At 53.4% G+C, this 17,993-nt stretch overlaps 8 protein-coding genes across 8 annotated transcripts; 5 read left to right on the plus strand and 3 right to left on the minus strand.

The window, feature by feature from the left end:
• Nucleotides 1–404: 404 nt before the first annotated feature.
• BKA58DRAFT_363026 (uncharacterized protein) lies at nt 405–1,553 on the plus strand (the record flags this gene model as incomplete). Its single annotated transcript, XM_046168820.1, has 1 exon — nt 405–1,553. One exon carries the CDS (start codon nt 405–407, stop codon nt 1,551–1,553), a length of 1,149 nt encoding a protein of 382 aa, XP_046024494.1.
• An 836-nt stretch (nt 1,554–2,389) lies between these two features.
• Nucleotides 2,390–3,701, plus strand: BKA58DRAFT_441043 (Alpha/Beta hydrolase protein; the record flags this gene model as incomplete). The annotated part of the gene is made up of 4 exons (XM_046173792.1): nt 2,390–2,486; nt 2,540–2,614; nt 2,685–3,350; nt 3,454–3,701. 4 exons carry the CDS (start codon nt 2,390–2,392, stop codon nt 3,699–3,701), a joined length of 1,086 nt encoding a protein of 361 aa, XP_046024495.1.
• Nucleotides 3,702–4,698: 997 nt separating this feature from the next.
• On the plus strand, nt 4,699–5,151 carry BKA58DRAFT_441044 (uncharacterized protein; the record flags this gene model as incomplete). Its single annotated transcript, XM_046173793.1, has 1 exon — nt 4,699–5,151. One exon carries the CDS (start codon nt 4,699–4,701, stop codon nt 5,149–5,151), a length of 453 nt encoding a protein of 150 aa, XP_046024496.1.
• Nucleotides 5,152–6,291: 1,140 nt separating this feature from the next.
• BKA58DRAFT_317569 (Alpha/Beta hydrolase protein) lies at nt 6,292–7,997 on the plus strand (the record flags this gene model as incomplete). Its single annotated transcript, XM_046167632.1, has 3 exons — nt 6,292–6,458; nt 6,522–7,285; nt 7,336–7,997. 3 exons carry the CDS (start codon nt 6,292–6,294, stop codon nt 7,995–7,997), a joined length of 1,593 nt encoding a protein of 530 aa, XP_046024497.1.
• A 296-nt stretch (nt 7,998–8,293) lies between these two features.
• On the plus strand, nt 8,294–10,332 carry BKA58DRAFT_197719 (Spo7-like protein-domain-containing protein). Its single transcript, XM_046165760.1, has 2 exons — nt 8,294–8,347; nt 8,393–10,332. Exon 2 carries the CDS (start codon nt 8,635–8,637, stop codon nt 10,162–10,164), a length of 1,530 nt encoding a protein of 509 aa, XP_046024498.1. The 5' UTR covers nt 8,294–8,347; nt 8,393–8,634; the 3' UTR covers nt 10,165–10,332.
• Nucleotides 10,333–11,712: 1,380 nt separating this feature from the next.
• Nucleotides 11,713–12,986, minus strand: BKA58DRAFT_316698 (cyclin-like protein; the record flags this gene model as incomplete). Its single annotated transcript, XM_046167589.1, has 2 exons — nt 11,713–12,516; nt 12,573–12,986. The coding sequence occupies 2 exons, from the start codon at nt 12,984–12,986 to the stop codon at nt 11,713–11,715; spliced, it is 1,218 nt and encodes a 405-aa protein (XP_046024499.1).
• Nucleotides 12,987–13,241: 255 nt separating this feature from the next.
• BKA58DRAFT_197739 (cytochrome P450 61) lies at nt 13,242–15,523 on the minus strand. The gene is made up of 4 exons (XM_046165761.1): nt 15,246–15,523; nt 15,043–15,193; nt 13,737–14,988; nt 13,242–13,680 (listed from the first exon to the last, which is right to left on the minus strand). Exons 1-4 carry the CDS (start codon nt 15,406–15,408, stop codon nt 13,639–13,641), a joined length of 1,608 nt encoding a protein of 535 aa, XP_046024500.1. The 5' UTR covers nt 15,409–15,523; the 3' UTR covers nt 13,242–13,638.
• A 482-nt stretch (nt 15,524–16,005) lies between these two features.
• BKA58DRAFT_387229 (uncharacterized protein) lies at nt 16,006–17,992 on the minus strand. Its single transcript, XM_046170537.1, has 3 exons — nt 17,879–17,992; nt 16,597–17,779; nt 16,006–16,535 (listed from the first exon to the last, which is right to left on the minus strand). Exons 1-3 carry the CDS (start codon nt 17,956–17,958, stop codon nt 16,299–16,301), a joined length of 1,500 nt encoding a protein of 499 aa, XP_046024501.1. The 5' UTR covers nt 17,959–17,992; the 3' UTR covers nt 16,006–16,298.
• Nucleotide 17,993: the final 1 nt, after the last annotated feature.

A 17,993-nucleotide genomic window follows, 5' to 3' on the forward strand; every position in this document is an offset into this window, starting at 1 on the left:
ATATCTCTTATGTCGCGAAACTGGTGTTTTATATCCATTTTGTCTCCTTCGTCCGTTCATTTAATCCGCGAGAGACTGCGTAATGTCTTGGACAATGTATCAGTAGACAAGCCATGAGAAGCATTGATACCGAGTCTCTGGTGTGTGATATTCACTATCATTAGTCGGCGTTGTGAGTACACGAGGTCTCGTCTGAAGACGAGCTAATTCAATCGTCTGATTGGTACGTTGTAAACAAACTAGGCTCATCCGTACTGAAAACAGCTTCTACTGCATGAACCAATGCACTGCTTATAATCCCCCTCTTCCATCCCACCCTACAACAGACGACCAACAAGACAAGAACCCCCCAGACGAGACAGCTCACTACGCAACAAAGCCAAACTACTTTCACACTGAAACCGATGGAAAGCATAGCACAAGTAAAGGTGGTCGTGCTTACGGAGTATACAACTGTGTACCCCACAGACGTTGCCCAGGCTACGTTCGAGCCGTCCGCATCTCTGACGACCGCCGTTAGTCTTTCCACTAGCCTGAACAGCAAGATACCTGAACCCACGATTTCGGTTTCATCGGCTGTTCCCTCTCAGACATCGCGGCCTACTTCTTCGCCCACTGTTATCCCGCTAGGTCCAAAGCGCCAATTCAACGATACCTCCGTCATCGTTATCCTTTCACTGTTCATCCTCTTTGCCATTCTTCTCATTGCAATGGTTGGTTACCTAATCCTCATGCGTTTCAAAGATAAATGTTCCTCGTGCCGTGATCTGCAGGAGCAGATCTTGAAGTGGGAGAGCGGCGAGCTGAAATGCATCACACGGCATATGATTATGGAGCGTGATATGCTTAACAAGACCCCTTGGGCACACTACACTTCATCAGAACTCGATCAGGAAACTGGATATCTTGGGCACAAAATGTCTCGCGCACCGACTATCTACCAAGCTAAAAGGCAGAGGAGACCGTCGTTCTTCCAAAAAATAAAAGCTTGCATTGCCCGTGGAGGCAAGTCATCAGCTCGAGCTCCAGATTTGCCGACTACCTACAACGATGGTCATCAGTATTCGGCTCGCTCCTCTGCATATTTGGCGTCTTCTACATACTACGATCCCGAAAAAGACGACAAAGAAATGCGTGTCTTCACAGACGTCTCGGTACCAGCTATTTCCAGCGTTCGTGGACCTCTCCGCAAAGAGTCAGATGAGCCAAAGCGCTATACCGCATACGCACAGTCTGAGGATGATGAAGACTACTCTCTTCAAAACGAGATGGACATCGCCCACGCGATGGCGAGTTTAGAATCTAGAGAGTACAAGGACGCCAATGCCATCCTCAACCGCCAATCTGCAACAGGCTCTGAGACTCGACGCGCTCTGGGATTCGTCGATACTAAAGACCAACAGATGAAGGTCGCACTTCATCCCAGCCTGTACTCCGAGGTCGACAAATCTCTATATGAACCACCAGATGCTAATACCACTTCGCAAGCTGGGGAGTACCAGCCGTTCAGCTGGCGCAAGAAAGGCCGTAAACCGCCAGACCTGGGAGACTAGCAAGAGAAACCCCAATAGTACCTGAACAACAAATCAACCAACCAGTAAGCGTAAGAGCACGTAGCTAAGGGCCTATATCGGTCGGATGGGCTGTAAGCAGATGTACTTGTAGTCTCAAGAGGACGACGGGCGCGCGACCGACGTTGTCAAATCTGGAACTATCAAAAGATGAGCGAGAGATTGCTTAAATTCCAGCAGGTTTTGGTTTCCAGCTGCTGAAATAGAACACGTAATGCAACTCAATACTATATCTATCGCCTTCAGCCTCTTCTCGGTGTATATTTCGTATAGCGGCAAGAGAATAGGAAATGCCGTCTTCATGCATCGTCTGCAGTGTCTCGGAATAGACTTGCATGGCGTGGTTCGGCTTCGATATGGCTGTCACCACTCGCCGGTTTGCCCACGGTGCGTATCATGTAAAGTTCTGAAATGCATTTGCGATCATAGGTCAGCTTATAGAATGCTGCAAAATATGTGATGCAAGTCGTGTCTGTAGTCTCAATAGTGGCGTCGCTGGCGGTACCTTTTGTTGATGCAGGCACCAGGCGTGGGCGCGCAACGCCGCATGCCTCCTTCCCGACCACCGGTACCCCTCATCTGGCAGCCGGACCGCCTGAGCTATTGCATCTACTCTCCAAGTCGGTGCACACAATCGCTGGCCGCAAAGATTATAACAAACAGACAGCAATCAAGATGCGCTTTTGCGTCAGCGTTCGATTCAGCGCCTGAGCGGTCAGGCAGGAAGTGCGAACGATTATGGACAGCGCGCTAATCTTCCCGCCGCTTCTTCCCCGGTGCCAGTCGCTTCTGCCATCAAGCACACGACCAACTCCATCATGAGCATCTATGATTCCATCGGCACGACTCTGTCTTTTCTGAGTCTGATATGGATCCCGGCTACGCTGCTCTGCTGCCTGCCATGGGTCCAGAAACGTTAGAAAACACTTGCTGAGTGAACATTAGTAGGTCAACGCTAACAATGCCAGAAATGCTCTATCTCCATAACTTCACATTCTTCCCCGGAAAATGGTTGACGCAGCCTGAAAGAGCAGGATTCCTGAGTATGTCGAGTCTCCTAGGTCTTCATGACAAAACTGTGCGCCATATAGTTCTTTGGGCTTATGTGATCAGAAAACCAGGTCATTCCCTTTCGCATTACCTCGAAGGACGGAGAGCGGCTCTTCGCATGGCTTATAGCTCCCTTGGGTATCTACGCTAAGAATGCCGACGCCTTCATCCAAGAGAAGACAGGCATTGACGTAGAGCAAACGGTTGCCTGGAATGCGCTGCGCAACGACCCGGAAGCCAGACTACTCATATACTTCCATGGGAATTCTGCCACGTTAGCACAGGAGCGCCGCACGATAGAGTATCGATCCTACTCTGCTGGAGCGTCGGAGAAGATGTTTGTTCTAGCATTCGACTATCGCGGTTTTGGCATCTCGACAGGTGAGCCCTCGGAATCTGGTCTACTGAACGATGCAGAGGCTGTGATTGACTGGGCTTTGAAGACTTGCCTGATACCTCCCGAGCGAATCGTACTTCTGGGACACTCACTAGGCACGGCTGTCGTATCAGGCATTGCACACCGTTACGCAACCAGTCTCGGCATAGAGTTCGCTGGCCTCATTCTGTGCGCAGCCTTTACGAATGCTGGAAACGCATTTTCGTCATATTCAATCGGTGGCGTTGTGCCTGTTCTTGCGCCTGTGAAGGTGTTCCCTGCCTTCCAAGCCTGGTTTGCCCGTAGGATGGTAGACACCTGGCGAAGCGACGATCGACTGGCAACAATGGCGCGTAAGTTGACGAAGCACCCAAACTGTTGCGGAGCCATGTCGTGGTTTATACGACGATCAAATTTGCTCAATCCCGTCTGATCCGATACTGATGAATCGAATAGGTACCTGCTCGAGGTTCAAGCTGGTCCTTGTTCATGCCGAGAGTGACCAGACCATGCCGTGGCACGAAACGGAAGCGCTCTTCCAATCAACACTTCGGGCCGCCAAAGACGCGAGTCCGAACGAAGACAGCCTCAAGAGTCTTGAGGTGGTCGATTTGGGCGAAGCCGGACGACAAGAGGTTTGGCAGAGCAATTCGCGCAGCATTTCGAAAACGATTGCTAAGCACGGCGGTACGTACTCGTCTTGAGGAGTTGATCCCTGAGTGTCGGCGCTTGCAGATTGCGCGTTTCGCCTATTGTCAGATGGGATCGGCTGCCCCACATCCGTCTAACGCAGACGATGCACATCTGCACCCTTCATTTCCTGGCTTTAACCACGCAATGAAGCGCAACGCAGAGAACCTGAGGCCAGCGGCAGTGCGCCTTCAGGTTCATGGCGATTTCGCACCATGCAGACGTTTACCCCACACGTAGTGATCTGGGCCGGCTCAGCCTGACATCCATGCGGTCATCGCCGCGCCTTCCGGCCTCGCTAGTTGGAAACAGGGCTAACGCTTCATACTAGGACACAACACGTCAATGACATGGTCGCCTGTAGCGCTCACCATCCTCCAGGTTTTTGGGCTTGCGGCTGAGACGGCACGAGTGTAGCTTTCTGAAGATATCATTAGGTGTGGCCCCTGGAGATCAGGCCCAGTCTCAGGATCCTGGTCGCTTCAGCAGAGGCTGGGTAGATCTGAGTAGCTCAAGAATGTCGATTAATCATTCAGTCGTCAACAAGGCACCAAGCGCAAGGACTGAGAAGTAACAGCATCTGTGAAGAAACAGACTACTGGGAAGTCGGCTTCGCACCAAGAGTGTAGCGCATGTCTAATCACTCTAGTGTATGAGAACGCGCAACCGCCAGGAGTTCCGACTTCTCGGCATGGCGGCCATGTGCGTCAGTCGATTCTCCACAACCCCCATGACGTCTCCACGTGTGGCTCATCCAGACCCGCATACAAAGCGCTTCACCGGCAACTGTCATCCTTCGTTTCAGCACCTGTTCGTTGTTCCAGACACTCTTCACGTACGACTTTCGCTACACAACGCTCCGTAACCCGTCCATTCCTGTCGCTCTCACCTCACCTCTTGACACCTTTCGTTTGTGACCTGTTCTTTGCATTGAATAAAAACACAACTCTATCTACCTCGTCACCAGGTCGGACATCGAACACTCTACCAAACAGAAAGACTACTACAAATATGCCTGCTATCCACCATCTACAGGCGCGTTTCCTAGAAGATTCGAACGGCAACGGCGGAATCTCACCGACAGCTATTGCCCTCATCGTGTGCCTCGGAATTGTACCATGCATCATCTTGATATGGGCAGTCTGCTACCTCTTCTGGGCCTATCCATATGACCGCAACTGCTGCTGCATCAAGCGAAAGCGCCGCTCGGAACCGCAAAGCGTACTGAACCAAGCGCCAATGAGCGAGGAGACGTTATTCGAAAAGCAGGGTATGGCACCTCCACAAAGACCTTTCTCTGTGCAGACCAGGACCGAATCGGGGAGCTCAAGCAACAATGGGCGCCTGCACAAGCAGCAGAGGCCTGGCAGTGGAGTCGACACCCGGGGCGCGCGCATGAGCCAGCAAAGCGTTATGAGTGCGAACACTATGACGTACGCCCAAGAGCCTCAGCGATTCGTATGAGGATCGAGCGATGAACCACGACATGAACGAACCTTTTCAACAGCGCATATGCGCACCGAGATGGCCACGACCGGCACCCGGCATCGGCACCGGCGCCTCCGCTGTGGCTGCGGTCATATCCCGCCTGTGAAGGCATTGCTGGTATCCCACCGCCAGGGAAAGATGGCGGGCCATCCAAAGACCAACCAGCACACTCAGGGCCAAAGATTATTACACGTCCACGAGGGACATCTCAAGCTTAGCACGGCAGCTACAGTAGTAGCGCTGCAACACGCTCTGCCCTTTGCGGTGAGCAGCTGGAGAGGATGAAGAATTCGCTGAGCTAAGAAGCCCAGTAACAGATCGAAATCTGCTGGACTATCCTAGTTAGGACTGTACCTATTTGTTTGCATGCATGCGGGACATTTGCATTTGGGCAGGAGTTTATAGCATTGTACTTTAGACGACGTTACGACATATCACATGTAATGGAATTAATCGACTACACTATTCTACCTTGCATATCACAGGATCCAAACCATGTGAGCCTGATGGCGGTGTGGTGGGTCTCGTGCAGTTGATAGGCCGAAGGGGTCTCACACGGAACCTGAGGCTCGATTAACCCTCGCAGTGGGGTAGTGGGCAGGCATATCAGTCGCGACTTCCCAAGCAGAAGCCGGAGGAGGATCACAAGTACCTTTGACTGAACTCAAGTGGCATCCCCTAATTCGCCGTACCGACACACTGAGCCATTTGAGAGTCGATAAGAAACGGAGACGGCCAGATTACTTGTCCGAGGATTGCGACAAACGTCGGCGTTCTTATCTCCGCGTCGCCATCGCGTTTCCGCCACCGTAACTCGTCCAGAGGCTACGTCAAGATACTGTACCAAAACAAATCCGTCGCAGGCAGCGCCCCAAGGGTGCTCTGCGACACGCCGCAAATACCGCCACCATTCCACCCTCAATCTACTTCTCGCGTTCCTATTTCCTGTCTTCACACGCATCGTTACTTTCTGCGCGCCTGCGAATGCTACGAAGTTACCTAGCCAAACCCAGCGCCCGAAGCGTCATACATAAGAGCGCGGGATTCGGCGGCGCGAGCTACATCAGTCTGAGCCTGAGCACACCTATCAGAATCGACAACAAAGCGAATTCGACCATGGCAGGGCAGGACGGCGAAGAGGCCAGACAGGGAGGTCAGCAGGCTATGCTGGCGAGTCAACGCGCAAAAGAGCAGGGAGAGGCGCAGGGGAGGTTCTCCAAGTGGTTCCCTCTTTCCGCCAAAGCGGGTTTCGATCAGTGGTGGGCGGGTCTGTCGCCTATGGCGTAAGTAGTGACTCTGCATGATTTGTATGTGAGACGTATACTGATTGCGCATGCGAACCCTAGAACAGAGCATCGTGTCCTCTCCTACATTCCACATCTCCAGAGTCCACCCACACATACCCAAACGGGCACCGCTCCTGCCTCAGCCGTTCCGTCCACAACAGACCTCGATGCGCCACCAAAACACACCGAAGATCACACAACAACGAATACCACCAACGACCCTTACGGACCACGAAGATGGAACTCACAAATGGTGGAATTGAGTGGTAAGGATCGTGCGCTGAATGAATTCTCCGTAGAGCGACTGGGTGAGGATGTGGAGAACAACTTGGTCATGCTGCATGGCTACGGTGCTGGATTGGGTTTCTTCTACCGCAACTTCGAGTCGTTGTCCCGCGCTGAAGGCTGGAAAGTCTTTGCGCTGGACCTTCTCGGTATGGGCCGGAGCAGTCGACCAACCTTCAAAATCAATGCCAAGGACAAGGAGGGAAAAATCGCAGAGACCGAATCCTGGTTCGTAGATGCGCTCGAGGAGTGGCGGATAAAGAGGGGGTTAGATCGCTTCACGTTGCTAGGACACAGCTTAGGTGGGTATCTGGCTGTTGCCTATGCACTGAAGTATCCGGGTCATCTCAACAAGCTGATACTTGCGTCTCCGGTCGGTATCCCTGAAGACCCGTACGCGGTTGACGAAGAGATGCCCGATCCGCAAGATTCGACGATGGCGAATGAGTTTACTCAGGATGCGGCTGACACGAACCGGAATGGTGTACAGCCATCGACAGCGGATAATAACAATTTTATGAACCAACGGAGTAAGAATGGTACGTATCATCTTGAACAGATCTGTGGAACCGGACTGACTCTTTGATAGAGGGCAATACCAAAGAGCCCAAACAACCGCCGAAAAGACGATTGCCCTGGTGGCTGTACTCTCTCTGGGAGGCCAACATGGTCTCGCCCTTCACCTTTGTACGTTGGTCAGGGCCTCTCGGCCCACGTCTGGTTTCGGGCTGGACGTCACGCCGCTTCTCGCAACTGCCGGAAGAGGAGGCTCAGGCTCTGCACGACTACAGCTATGCTCTTTTCCGCCAACGGGGTAGTTCCGAGTATGCGCTGTCGTACCTGCTTGCACCTGGTGCATTCGCTCGAAGTCCGATGATTCGGAGAATTCAAGGCGTTGGTCGACAATACCTACAAGCGCACGACAGACCCACGGTGGATGGCGATACTGCAGCCAATCCTACCACTCAGCGTGAGACGAGCTTCCCAGTCATCTTCATGTACGGAGAGAACGATTGGATGGACGTCGCTGGTGGTTTCGCCGCTGAAGAGAAGATGAAGCAGGAGCGGGAACGGATACTCGTGAAGGCATCTGCAGACGAGAAGAAGAATGATCATGGTGTAGGCAAAGTTATCATTATCAACAAGGCCGGCCATCATGTGTATCTGGACGGATGGGAGCAATTCAACCGCGTCATGTTGGAAGAAATGAACGAAGTCCGACAAAGAGAGCAGGCAAAGAGGCGTGCATAGATGTCCAAGCATTAGATGGATAGCATTGTCTGGGCGTTTGGGTTTGTAAAGCGTTCGATTCCGAACATGTTGGATCCACGACCATAATTAGTATAGAGCCTCTTCAACCACAGGCTTCCTTGAACTCATACACGTTCTCAACCCCCCATGATCAAAGCCGTGCTTCCTTGCCGTGGATGGTACCCCTCACTTCCGAAAGACGATCTCACATGAGCCCCTGCATACTTCACCCCCGCCCCGTTCCGTACACATTGCTCACTACTGCAGGGTCAAAGACGTGTCAGCCATCGTGGTGAAGGATAGCCAGCACGGCCTTCCTATAGCATGCTAGCAGTGTGGGGTGTAAACAGGTATGCCAGCAATCCATGTCTTCACCGCCCCGGCTAAGCGAGCAGGTGCATCATCGGAGTGCCTGACCGACTCGCGCCGGATGCACAGCATCTGATATAGGCACGAGGGCCCCTCGTACGCGTTGCGCATTCTCTTTCACGTGCACGCAACCGTTTGGTGGCGGTAGAGAGAAGGATAGCAGCCAAGGACAAGATCCTACAGCAACACTCGCACCATCGCATCGCCAGCGTCGCATTCACATGTCATTTCTACCGACACCCGCACGGCATCCCCAGACAGAGGCGTGATGGCGCCGCAAACACTCGACCAGATAGTCAAGGGCGCACCGGCGCCGAGCACGAGCTTGCACAGGGTGGCCGAGAGCGTCGAGCGAGACCCGCCGCCATATTCAGCGTCCATCCTCGCCGACCCGCCCCACGATGCCAACGGCCGCCTGCCCACCATCAAGACCCCGCGGCCGCCTGTTCTCAGCGACCCGACGTCGCTCCTGCCCTCGTCGCCGCCGCAGATCTACCTGAACCTGCTCATCCTCGAAGCCAGCCTGCGCAGCCAGTACCTCACCCTCCGCGCCCGGCGGCGGCAGAACACTTTCGTCCTCACACTGCTCGCCGTATGGATAGGCTTCTGCTTCTACCTCTTGTGGCTGCGGCCGCGAGAGGATGGCAAGGGAATTGGCGGGTCACAATACTGGCTCGTTGATATGCTGCAGAAGGTTGGCTTCATCACAGGCGTCGTCACGGCTCTGCTCTTCTGGGCGACTGGCCAATGGGAAAGAGGGGTACGCTGGCCGCGCCGCTGGATCGGGGTCGCGAACCGAGGCCTTAGGGGCATGAATGCGAAGATTGTCGTAATCCGAGGACCCTGGTGGAGGGAGCTGGTGGAATGGGCACATTTCATTGTGCCCTTCTCTGGCGGGCTGTGGGGAGGCGAGCAGGGAGGCAGTTCATACCACTTCATCAACACTGCGCAGGAGAACAAGCACGCCTTGGACGGCGGCCGACCCCGCCATCGCATAACGGAAGACGGCAAGGAATACGCCGAAGAAGACATTGCGCCTGGAGGCGACTACATCAAGCTACTCCTGCTCCCGAAGCCTTTCACGCCCGACTTCCGGCAAGAATGGGAGGTTTACAGAAACGAGTACTGGGCCACCGAAAACGAGCGACGAGCTGAGCTACGGAAACGCGTCCGAGCTAGACAACGCGAGATAGCAAGAGAAGAAGGCGGCTGGCTGTGGTGGACCGGCTGGCGGGGATGGAAGCGCGCTCGCGGCATCAGTGGCCGGAGTGCAGACGTGGAAAAGAGCGGACACCACCACGGCCACAGCCACAGTCTCTCGCACACCGGGTCTCGGAAACGACGACTAAGCACCTTGCAAGCCGCCAGAGGAAGAGACGGATCGCATTCGAGAAGCTCGTCACGCAGCACAACGCCCACGCCAGACGTAGACATGGACGGTCGTCTCCGCCCGATGGAAGGTCATGAGCGCCGGTGGAGCAACGCGTCGAATAGCACAACTACAAGTCGCAAGTCTTCTCTCCGCTCCAGCACAACCATCACACAGGGCAACGCCCAGTCGGCACGCCAGCCACCGCAAAGACCTGCTGTCAGCTCTCGACCCAGTACGCCTAATGAGGGTAACCTGCCTTGGCAGAGTAAGAGAGCTAGTATGCTAAGCAACGCCTCAAGCATGAGTGAAATGGAAGAAGACGGTGGGTATGAGGCTGCCACGGAAGGGAGGGCAGACATACGACCAACGCCGAAGAGGAGGACTAGTAGGGAAAACGGTGGCAGTGGAAGGGCGGAAAGCGCCTAAACGACTGTTGAAGTGTTACGCATCTACGTTCTGGCCATGTTTTATGATACTCTGGTTTTTAGTCGGCGGTTTCTCGTTCCAGTTCAGCGAGCATTTTGTCTTGGAGAGGGTATATAGTAAGATAAGGAAGAACCGCATACAGAAGAGACATCTATTGTATTTAGCATAGTCACGTCTCATCTTCTCAGAGCACGACAAATGGGGTCTTTTGGAACGCCAGTATAGCGTGATGCGGGTCGGCCGCGAAACTATCCTTCACGTCTGAAAGCCAAAGTACGTTCGCCTTCCTATCCAAAAGGCCTATCCTACATTGCTGGGATCTCCGGTAACCAGAACATGAACGTCGCCCCTGACATCTCTCTTGATCAAAAAGACAAAGTGCGAGCAGGCTGTGGACTCATTCGTCCGAGCTACTGCCTCTGCCTCGACCTCCACGATAGTCGTCCCGACTGCCACCCCTTCCATCCCTTCCCTTGCCTCTACCTCTGCCTCGGTCTCTTCCTCTTGCAATGCTGTCCTCGTCGCCGATACCTGCCCACTGATGTCCGTCATTCGCGGAGAGTGCCTTATTGGTGCTAGCCGGCTGCTTCTTCTTGGCATCTGCCGTAGGAAGTATTTCATGACGTACTTGAGGCCTGGTAGCTAGATCATGCTCTGGCTCTGGCGGGACTTGCGCCATGCGATCCGGGTGAATGAGGGATGCTCGTGGCCGTGGTTCTCGACGCTCTCTGGAGGTGTCGCGCGTAACGAGACTCTGCGGTGAAGTATCGTCCATGCCTTGTGCTTCGGCGACTTGCGCTTTGCGCCAATAGGAGCGCTTTCGGTATCGGTCTTGGAAGGGAGGTATGGAATCTTTTCGTTTGCGGCTGCTGTAGCCTGGCTCACGGTAGTGTTGTCCCTCTTCTCGGCGCTTGCTTCCATGCGTGTCATCACGTCTATGGTGGGTAACATCTCGGAGGTCAACTCGGGAGTCTTGCGGAGGGGTGAGCCGACCAGTTTGATCGAAGTTCCGCTCGTGATCTGCTTCATCATGGGAAAAAACTGACGGCTTTCGCGGATTACGCTCATGGCTCGACTCCCTCCAATGAACATCTTCATCACCACTGACGTCGCCCCACTTCTTCCGCTTATTTCGCTTCTGTGCGTGAGGTCGTTCCCGTGAGCGTTTTCTATATGCTTCATCTTCTAGATTTTTATCGTCGAATGGAGCCACGGCATCGTCATTGGCCTTTTGTTGTATGTTGCCTTTGTCAATGTCGTCGAAGTTGGCGGCCCTTCTCGATGGGTGGACGTTTTCTTCTACGTGAGCAGCTGACAGAGCATGTGATGCCTCTTCTGAGCGCTGGCGGAATCTGTCCCAATACCCTCCTCTGCGCTCACTGCACCCACTATTCCTACTATCATCAAGTGCGGCTGGAGCACTGTACCAGTCATCAGCACTGCCGATGAAGTCCTATTAGTAATACTTAGCTTCGTCTCTATCGTACGCAAAAGAGTGCGCGAAGAACAGAAGCCGCAAAATCCACACGCAAAAATCCATGTTTATACTCAACGCACTCTTCCAACTCTTGCCCTGTCTCTCTCCCTCTCATCTGCCCTAGGGTCGTTCGGCACCTCTACCTCATACTCCTCTTCTTCGACCTTGTGGAACTTCTCAACCTCGGCGCGCTCACCGTGCGCACGAGCTGCGTCCAACATGAATCTGACCGTGCCGTTCTGACCACGAATACCGATTGCAGACTTGGGTGCTTGATCCACGCCAGGCGAGAGTGCGACGGGAGTAGCTGGGGTAAGTGGACTTGTAGGATCGATGCCATTGCGAGGTTTGGCCCCGTTGGCTGTACCTTCTGCTTCGGCGGCTCGCTCAGACTTGTACTGAGAGTAACGTGGGATGTGCGCTGCTGAAGCCTCCTGGTTAAGCCCAATGCGGATGTTGATAAAGTGTTCGAGTGTGTAGGATGGTCCAACTGAAGTCGCGCTGCGGTGATGGGTGTAGAGGTCGAGCATATCAAGGAGCGTTTCCATGACCTCCGCCCGGCTGGTAGCCCACTTGTGGTATCGCACAGGTCCTGCATCCACGAACTTGGCGGTATTCTTGCCGTGTAACCGTGCTGCAAGCTCTAAGCATGCAATAGCCAAGGTTGGCGTAGACTGCTTCAGCGGTGCAAACGTCCTGTATGAATCGATGCTCAGGTTCCAAGTCGTCTTGGCCTCGTCTTTCGCATCGAATCGCAGAGCTCTAGCAAGCTTTACCATGACCTTTTGGGGGTATCGGTTGCGGAAATCGAAGCCGGCGCTTTCGAGCATGAGTCGTTCGAGACCGATGATAAGCTTGGAGTGGTTTTCGAAGCGCTGTTGGGGCATTAGCTTTAAACTCGCAATCAGTCTCGCTCACAAGAGGTGCATACCGGATCATCGCTACTTAGGCTCTCACCAGGCCCGACCTTGAGATTCCAATGGGCGCAAAGAATCTCTCTACTCTTCTTTAACGTATCCTCAATCTTGCAGGCTGTGAAGAGTGCAGCAGCTGCCGCGTCCGCCCAGTTGTATTCATTGTCCGCGTGCAGCAGTCTGAACTTGTGGTAGTAGATGACGGCTGTGTTGAAGGTACGGATAGGCAGTTGCAGTGCGCGCCGAACTTGGTCTATCCAGGCAACGCCTTGCAGGCGGACGGCATCTTCCTTGGCATCGCTCATGTGAATCTCCGCGAGACATTTCTGCATGCGCGACTGCAGGATGTAGGGCTTCGCGATCTCGATATAGGACGGATGCGGTCCGACGCGCTCAGGATCGCGCTCCGAGGGAGAGGTGGTGGGCGCCATGACGTGCGCTTTTGTTCGGGATCTGTGCTGGATGTCTTGCGTCGTTGCAACCGTGGGCATCGGGGTGTTGGTGAAGACAGCTCAACTGTTCGCAATCGGCACAGTATTGCCTTCTTTGTCGCGCTATTATGATGCGTTCCTGGCGACGCAACGCGACTACGAAAGGGTCCTAGCGCTGGGCAGATGTTGTTGCGGGCGTGCAGGCGGTGGAAGCACGAAGACTATCGGCATGTGGAGTGGACTTCGAGGGTCATGGTCATAGCTCTAGTCCCTGCCCGCGGTAGATATGTGGACCGGTTGAACTTGTAATCTACCCAGCACGTTTTACAACAGCACGCGAAGATTGTTCTTTACTTCATACATTCTCCATACCATTATTGCTGTCCTATAAAAGACCGTCGCCTCCCCAGCCTATCCCCTCCTCGTCCCAGTATTAATTCATCCCAGCTTACACTGTACTCATGAAGCCAACGGGCTACTTCTCAAGAAGCGCCAAGGGCCGTAATCATTAATGTCTAAAGATGCAAGACCAGAGTATAAGTGTACCTCTGCCTTGGACGAACCAAATTTTCAACATAGAAATCTACGGGCGCAAATGCAAGAAAAGATCGCTCAATGTGCGCATCACGTAGCTGAATAGAATATCGACTCTTTATGCCGCTGTTCGGTCCTTGAATGTAAGAAGGCAGTCATCCTGTGAGAAATTAGAAAAGATTCCGGAGAAGGTGAATGTTACGCAATGCGACTTACCATAGGGAAAATAGTGGCAAACACCTTGATCACCTCGCTCTGATCGGTGACCTTGTGGTCCCAGTCCAGCAACATACTCGCCTTGCCAATCATCAACATGAGGTTGGCTTGCGCGTATGTCTGGCCCAGGCAGTAGTGGGGACCTGTGCCGAAAACGAGCCAATTCTTGGTTTGTTGATCAGCGTTGCCGGTAATCCATCGCTCGGGCTCGAACGAGTCTGGGTTGGGGTATGCTTCAGGGTCGTGAAGTGCCGGGTAGGTGGTAGGAATGACCATGGAGCCCTTGGGAACGGTGTATTCAGGTGTTACAGGGAAGTCCTTCTTAGCCAAGTAAGGAACCATGATGACTGGGGGACGGTAGCGGAGAGTCTCCTTGACGACAGCGCGGGTCCATTGCAGCTTCTCGATGGCGTCAAGCGAAAGGGTACCGTGGACATCGCCGTTTCTAGCCTTGATGTTCTCCTCACGGATCTTGTCGAGGTACTCCGGGCGGTCAGCCATGATCTGGAAGAGCCATGTGGCGGCAGACGAGGTAGCGTCCTGGGAAGCGAAGAGGAAGGTGAAGATGGTCATGGAGATCTCAAGATCGCTGAACCAGCGGATGACAGTCGCGGGCTTCTCAGCGTCATCGACCTTCTCGCCAGCTTCAACCCTTTTGCGGTACTTCTCGGACTGGATCATATTGTCTACCCAGAAGTCGAGAATGCACTCCTTCTTGCCACCAGCAGCCATGCGGACCTTGCTCTTTGCGGCACACTTGGAGAACTCATCCAGAACCATGTCAGCGCACTTCTTTCCGTACCAGGTCTTGGTGAAGGGGATAATGATAGGGAAGTTGACAAGTTCGAGCGCAGCGGTGATCAGGTAGTAGTCGTCGGCGATCTTCTTGACGGCCTCGTCAGAGCAGTAGTGACCAACGAAGGTACGGCAGCTCAACGCAGTGATCATGAGGCGGAACTCTTGCATCCAGGGAATGTGCTCGCCCTTGTTCTCTACTTGCGAAAGCTCCACAAAGCGCTTGAAGTATGTGTTGTAGACTTCCTCCTGACCCGGTAGGTACTGTTCGAGTGCTTGACGAGTAAACAAGCTGTTGAGACCTTTGCGGTAGTCGACGTGGGCACGGCCGTCGAGGAAGACCCAGTTCTCGGGGCGAAGGAGCTTCTGCGCGACATCGACGACACAGGGCTTAACGAAGGCGGGGGAGTTGAAGATCTTGCGGGCCATGTCGCGGGTAGAGGCAATGACGACGAATCTGAGGAGCGGTCAGCATAGGAAAGAGCTGGGAGCAGATGCAAGGGTAGCGTACTTGTGAAAGACGGATACGCAGCTGAGAGGACCGGACATCCATTTTTCGTGGTACTTCTTGAAGTCGGGGTTGACAGACTCGAGGAATGGACCGATGAAGGGTATTTTCCACGACGGACCGACGATTGAGCCCTTGTTCCAGATGTACTTGACTGCGCGAGGGTCAGCAATGTCCGGCGCAAACATAACACATGTAATGCCTACACTGGTCGTACGCCACCGCCGTTACGATAAGTGTCAAAGCGAGCTTCCAGGCATTGAAGCCGGAGAAGACGGAGGATAGGAGACCGCTGGTATCGAATTGCTGCAGGACATGCGCAACTTTTGCATCCGCCGTGGGCGAGACGAAACTCGCGTTGACCGCCATGTCGAAGTCGAAGAATTAGGATCGCGCTGCGCTGTGTTGTGTACGGGTGGAGGCGCGAGGGTCGCGGAGGGGAGGACGCAGGGAAGACAAGGGGAGTCAATCGACGCTGTATTATATTCCCGCGCGAGGACGAAGCCGAAAAGAGAATCTCTGATTGTTTAATTGCAGGGCTTGGCGCGAGCGGTGGCCACTGCAAAAGGAGCCATGTCAATCACATCGACTTTCGGACTCTAGTGCGTTATAGGCCTGGCGCTGCCCGGCGATTCGGATTTAGCACATCCGGGCGCGCGACGAGTGGATGCCCATGGATGATGCTGCCGTATAGAGGGCGGCATCTCTGGTCGGCGGATACGGCCATACGACGCATGCGTGTCGTCGGCACATGCAGTAACGTTGTCGGAGACTAAGCCTAAGTCGTGCTTTGTCTTAGAAATCCACTGTAGGTCTCAGATCTCGAGATCTAGGGACCGCCCCATACATTCCTTGCCCTGGTTTTCAGGCACGCGGCCAATCGGCACGTTCGCCCGCACCGCCGTAAGCACTGCATTCAGCGCAAGCGTGTACATCGCATGTCCAGCACGCCACCTGTGAAGTATGCCCATTTCATCGTCATAATATTCGAGTGGACCAATGATATGCTAACAAGATCAGTGTTCCCAATGTCACGGTAGGGAAGGTCGCTGCAACGTCAGACAACAACAACAACAAGGCCATACCTAGTCTGGCAGTAGTAGTCGTCATCTATGAACATGAAAGCGCCGATAGCATTGATTGCACTTCAGACAAGGAAAATACCGAACAGGTCTGAAGACTGCACTGGAACAGAAAGGCTAGATTAGAAGATCTAGCGTTAGTGTAGGCTCTAGGGTGTTCACTTTTCTCCACTCCCTCTAGCCCCACCTGCGGTCAAGAGGCACCGCATTGATGGAACTGGGCCAATATCTGCCTTCTGTGACGGGGAGCGTGGCCCGGGTAGCTGAAATCGAGTCCATGCCCCATCGCTCGCGAAGCATATGGTCTAACTCAATAGCGGGATAGCCAAACGAAATGTCGTTCGCATCTATTCCTGGGATTGCAAGGTAAAATTGCGCTACCCAGGCGCGTTCGTCCTGATGAACGGCTTTTTCCTGTATTATAGTTAGTTCAGTGTTGAATATCCAGCCTCACGTAGTCGAATGTTATACTTACTTGCTCCCATTGCTTTTGTGTCAACCCGAATATCCCTGTGATATCACGCGGAAAAGCCGACATGACTGGGTCGTGATGCGTGACCTTGACAGAGATGTTGTCACAGTCATACTTCATGATGTAAACCCAGTTCCTAATGGATTGCAGGAAATTCACGTAGTTGCATTGAGCGCCCCACCCAAGCTCGTCATCTTGGAAATCTGGGAGCTCAGTCATGACGACAAACTCGATATTGATATCGTGCTTGGAGCGCTCCCTGAGAAATTGCCCGAGACCTTCTAAGTTTTGCTCAGTGAAGCGTAGGAAGCGTCGTTCGTACGAGTACTTATCGAGACCTGAGAAGTGATCTCTTTGCATGTCTTCATCGAACTGCTCGAATTTGACGCGGACCTGGAGATTTCTGATGTGGTTCCTGGGGTACAACAGTGGTTTTGTCTGAACGTCCTCCGGTACATCCCAGGGGGTACCATCGTAGTCGTATCCCACTATGTTTTGGCCAGAGTGTTTCTCGGAAAAGCTGTATATAGCTCGTTCAACGCTGCATACTGAAAATGTATTGAGCGCGTAGTATATCTTCTGTATCTCATACGCAGCTTCCGCACCAACGTATCTGGGGTCCAGAAAATGGCTGGATGGAAGTGGCATATCCTTTGGTGGCTTGTGTGTATGTACTTCTTTGACTCGGCCGTCAGGGAGGACAGTGGTGTCATTGTCCTCGACCAAACTCAGTTCATCAACTCGATGGGTCAACTTCAATTTCGCGATGCGCTCTGTGAGTTCCAGGCCCAATTGCACGTCGTTGCTACCATCGGCTTCCGCCAATTTCACATCGACGTCCGAAGTGTCACCGGTGAGAGCACGATAAGGAGCTGGTGATGGCCACCTGTGTGAAATCCGTGGCTGCGCGTAGTTGTCGTAATGTAGTCTCTGTAATGGATCGTGAAAAGGCTTGTCATATTTACGGAAATGGTAGTATGAGCCAACGGGAATCGGACGATCAGGCTCGACGCAGAGGAACTCGTACACCAAGTCGCGTAGCTCCACGGGGAGCTTTTGATGCATCAGATTCACGAGTCGCAGGCAGTCCTTCATTGCATAGTAGCATAGATACTTCTGATACACAACATCATTGGCACGTGCTGCCTTGTTGGTCTGTTGAAGCTCGAGCTTCTTTTCAGTAATCCTGCAGGAACGTCAGCTACTCGAATGAATGGTGCGAGTCGTTGCGCAAGTCTACCATGGTTGTGCAGACGTCATGGACGCAGTTGTTTCCGGCACTTACAGATCGTGTTCGAATTGCGATTGCACGGCCATGCGACGCACGACCGCTTGTAGCTGTTCGAGCTCCTTTGGATCATCCATCTTGCATGCGAACGGAGGAAATTTGAAGTCTGAGG

The sequence above is a fragment of the Alternaria rosae genome (assembly GCF_020736505.1).
Source record: "Alternaria rosae strain MPI-PUGE-AT-0040 chromosome Unknown BKA58scaffold_6, whole genome shotgun sequence".
In the NCBI taxonomy this organism is placed as follows: domain Eukaryota; kingdom Fungi; phylum Ascomycota; class Dothideomycetes; order Pleosporales; family Pleosporaceae; genus Alternaria; species Alternaria rosae.

Excerpts from the sequence above, each read along its gene's own strand:
- BKA58DRAFT_197719 (XM_046165760.1), top strand. The coding sequence starts at position 8,635 with ATGGCGCCGCAAACACTCGACCAGATAGTCAAGGGCGCACCGGCGCCG.
- BKA58DRAFT_197739 (XM_046165761.1), bottom strand. The coding sequence starts at position 15,408 with ATGGCGGTCAACGCGAGTTTCGTCTCGCCCACGGCGGATGCAAAAGTT. Across the intron at positions 15,194-15,245 it reads GGCGGTGGCGTACGACCAGT|TCAAGTACATCTGGAACAAG; the intron begins GTAGGCATTACA and ends ACCCTCGCGCAG. Across the intron at positions 14,989-15,042 it reads TGCGTATCCGTCTTTCACAA|ATTCGTCGTCATTGCCTCTA; the intron begins GTACGCTACCCT and ends ACCGCTCCTCAG.
- BKA58DRAFT_387229 (XM_046170537.1), bottom strand. The coding sequence starts at position 17,958 with ATGGATGATCCAAAGGAGCTCGAACAGCTACAAGCGGTCGTGCGTCGC. Across the intron at positions 17,780-17,878 it reads TCGCAATTCGAACACGATCT|GATTACTGAAAAGAAGCTCG; the intron begins GTAAGTGCCGGA and ends ACGTTCCTGCAG. Across the intron at positions 16,536-16,596 it reads CACAAAAGCAATGGGAGCAA|GAAAAAGCCGTTCATCAGGA; the intron begins GTAAGTATAACA and ends ACTATAATACAG.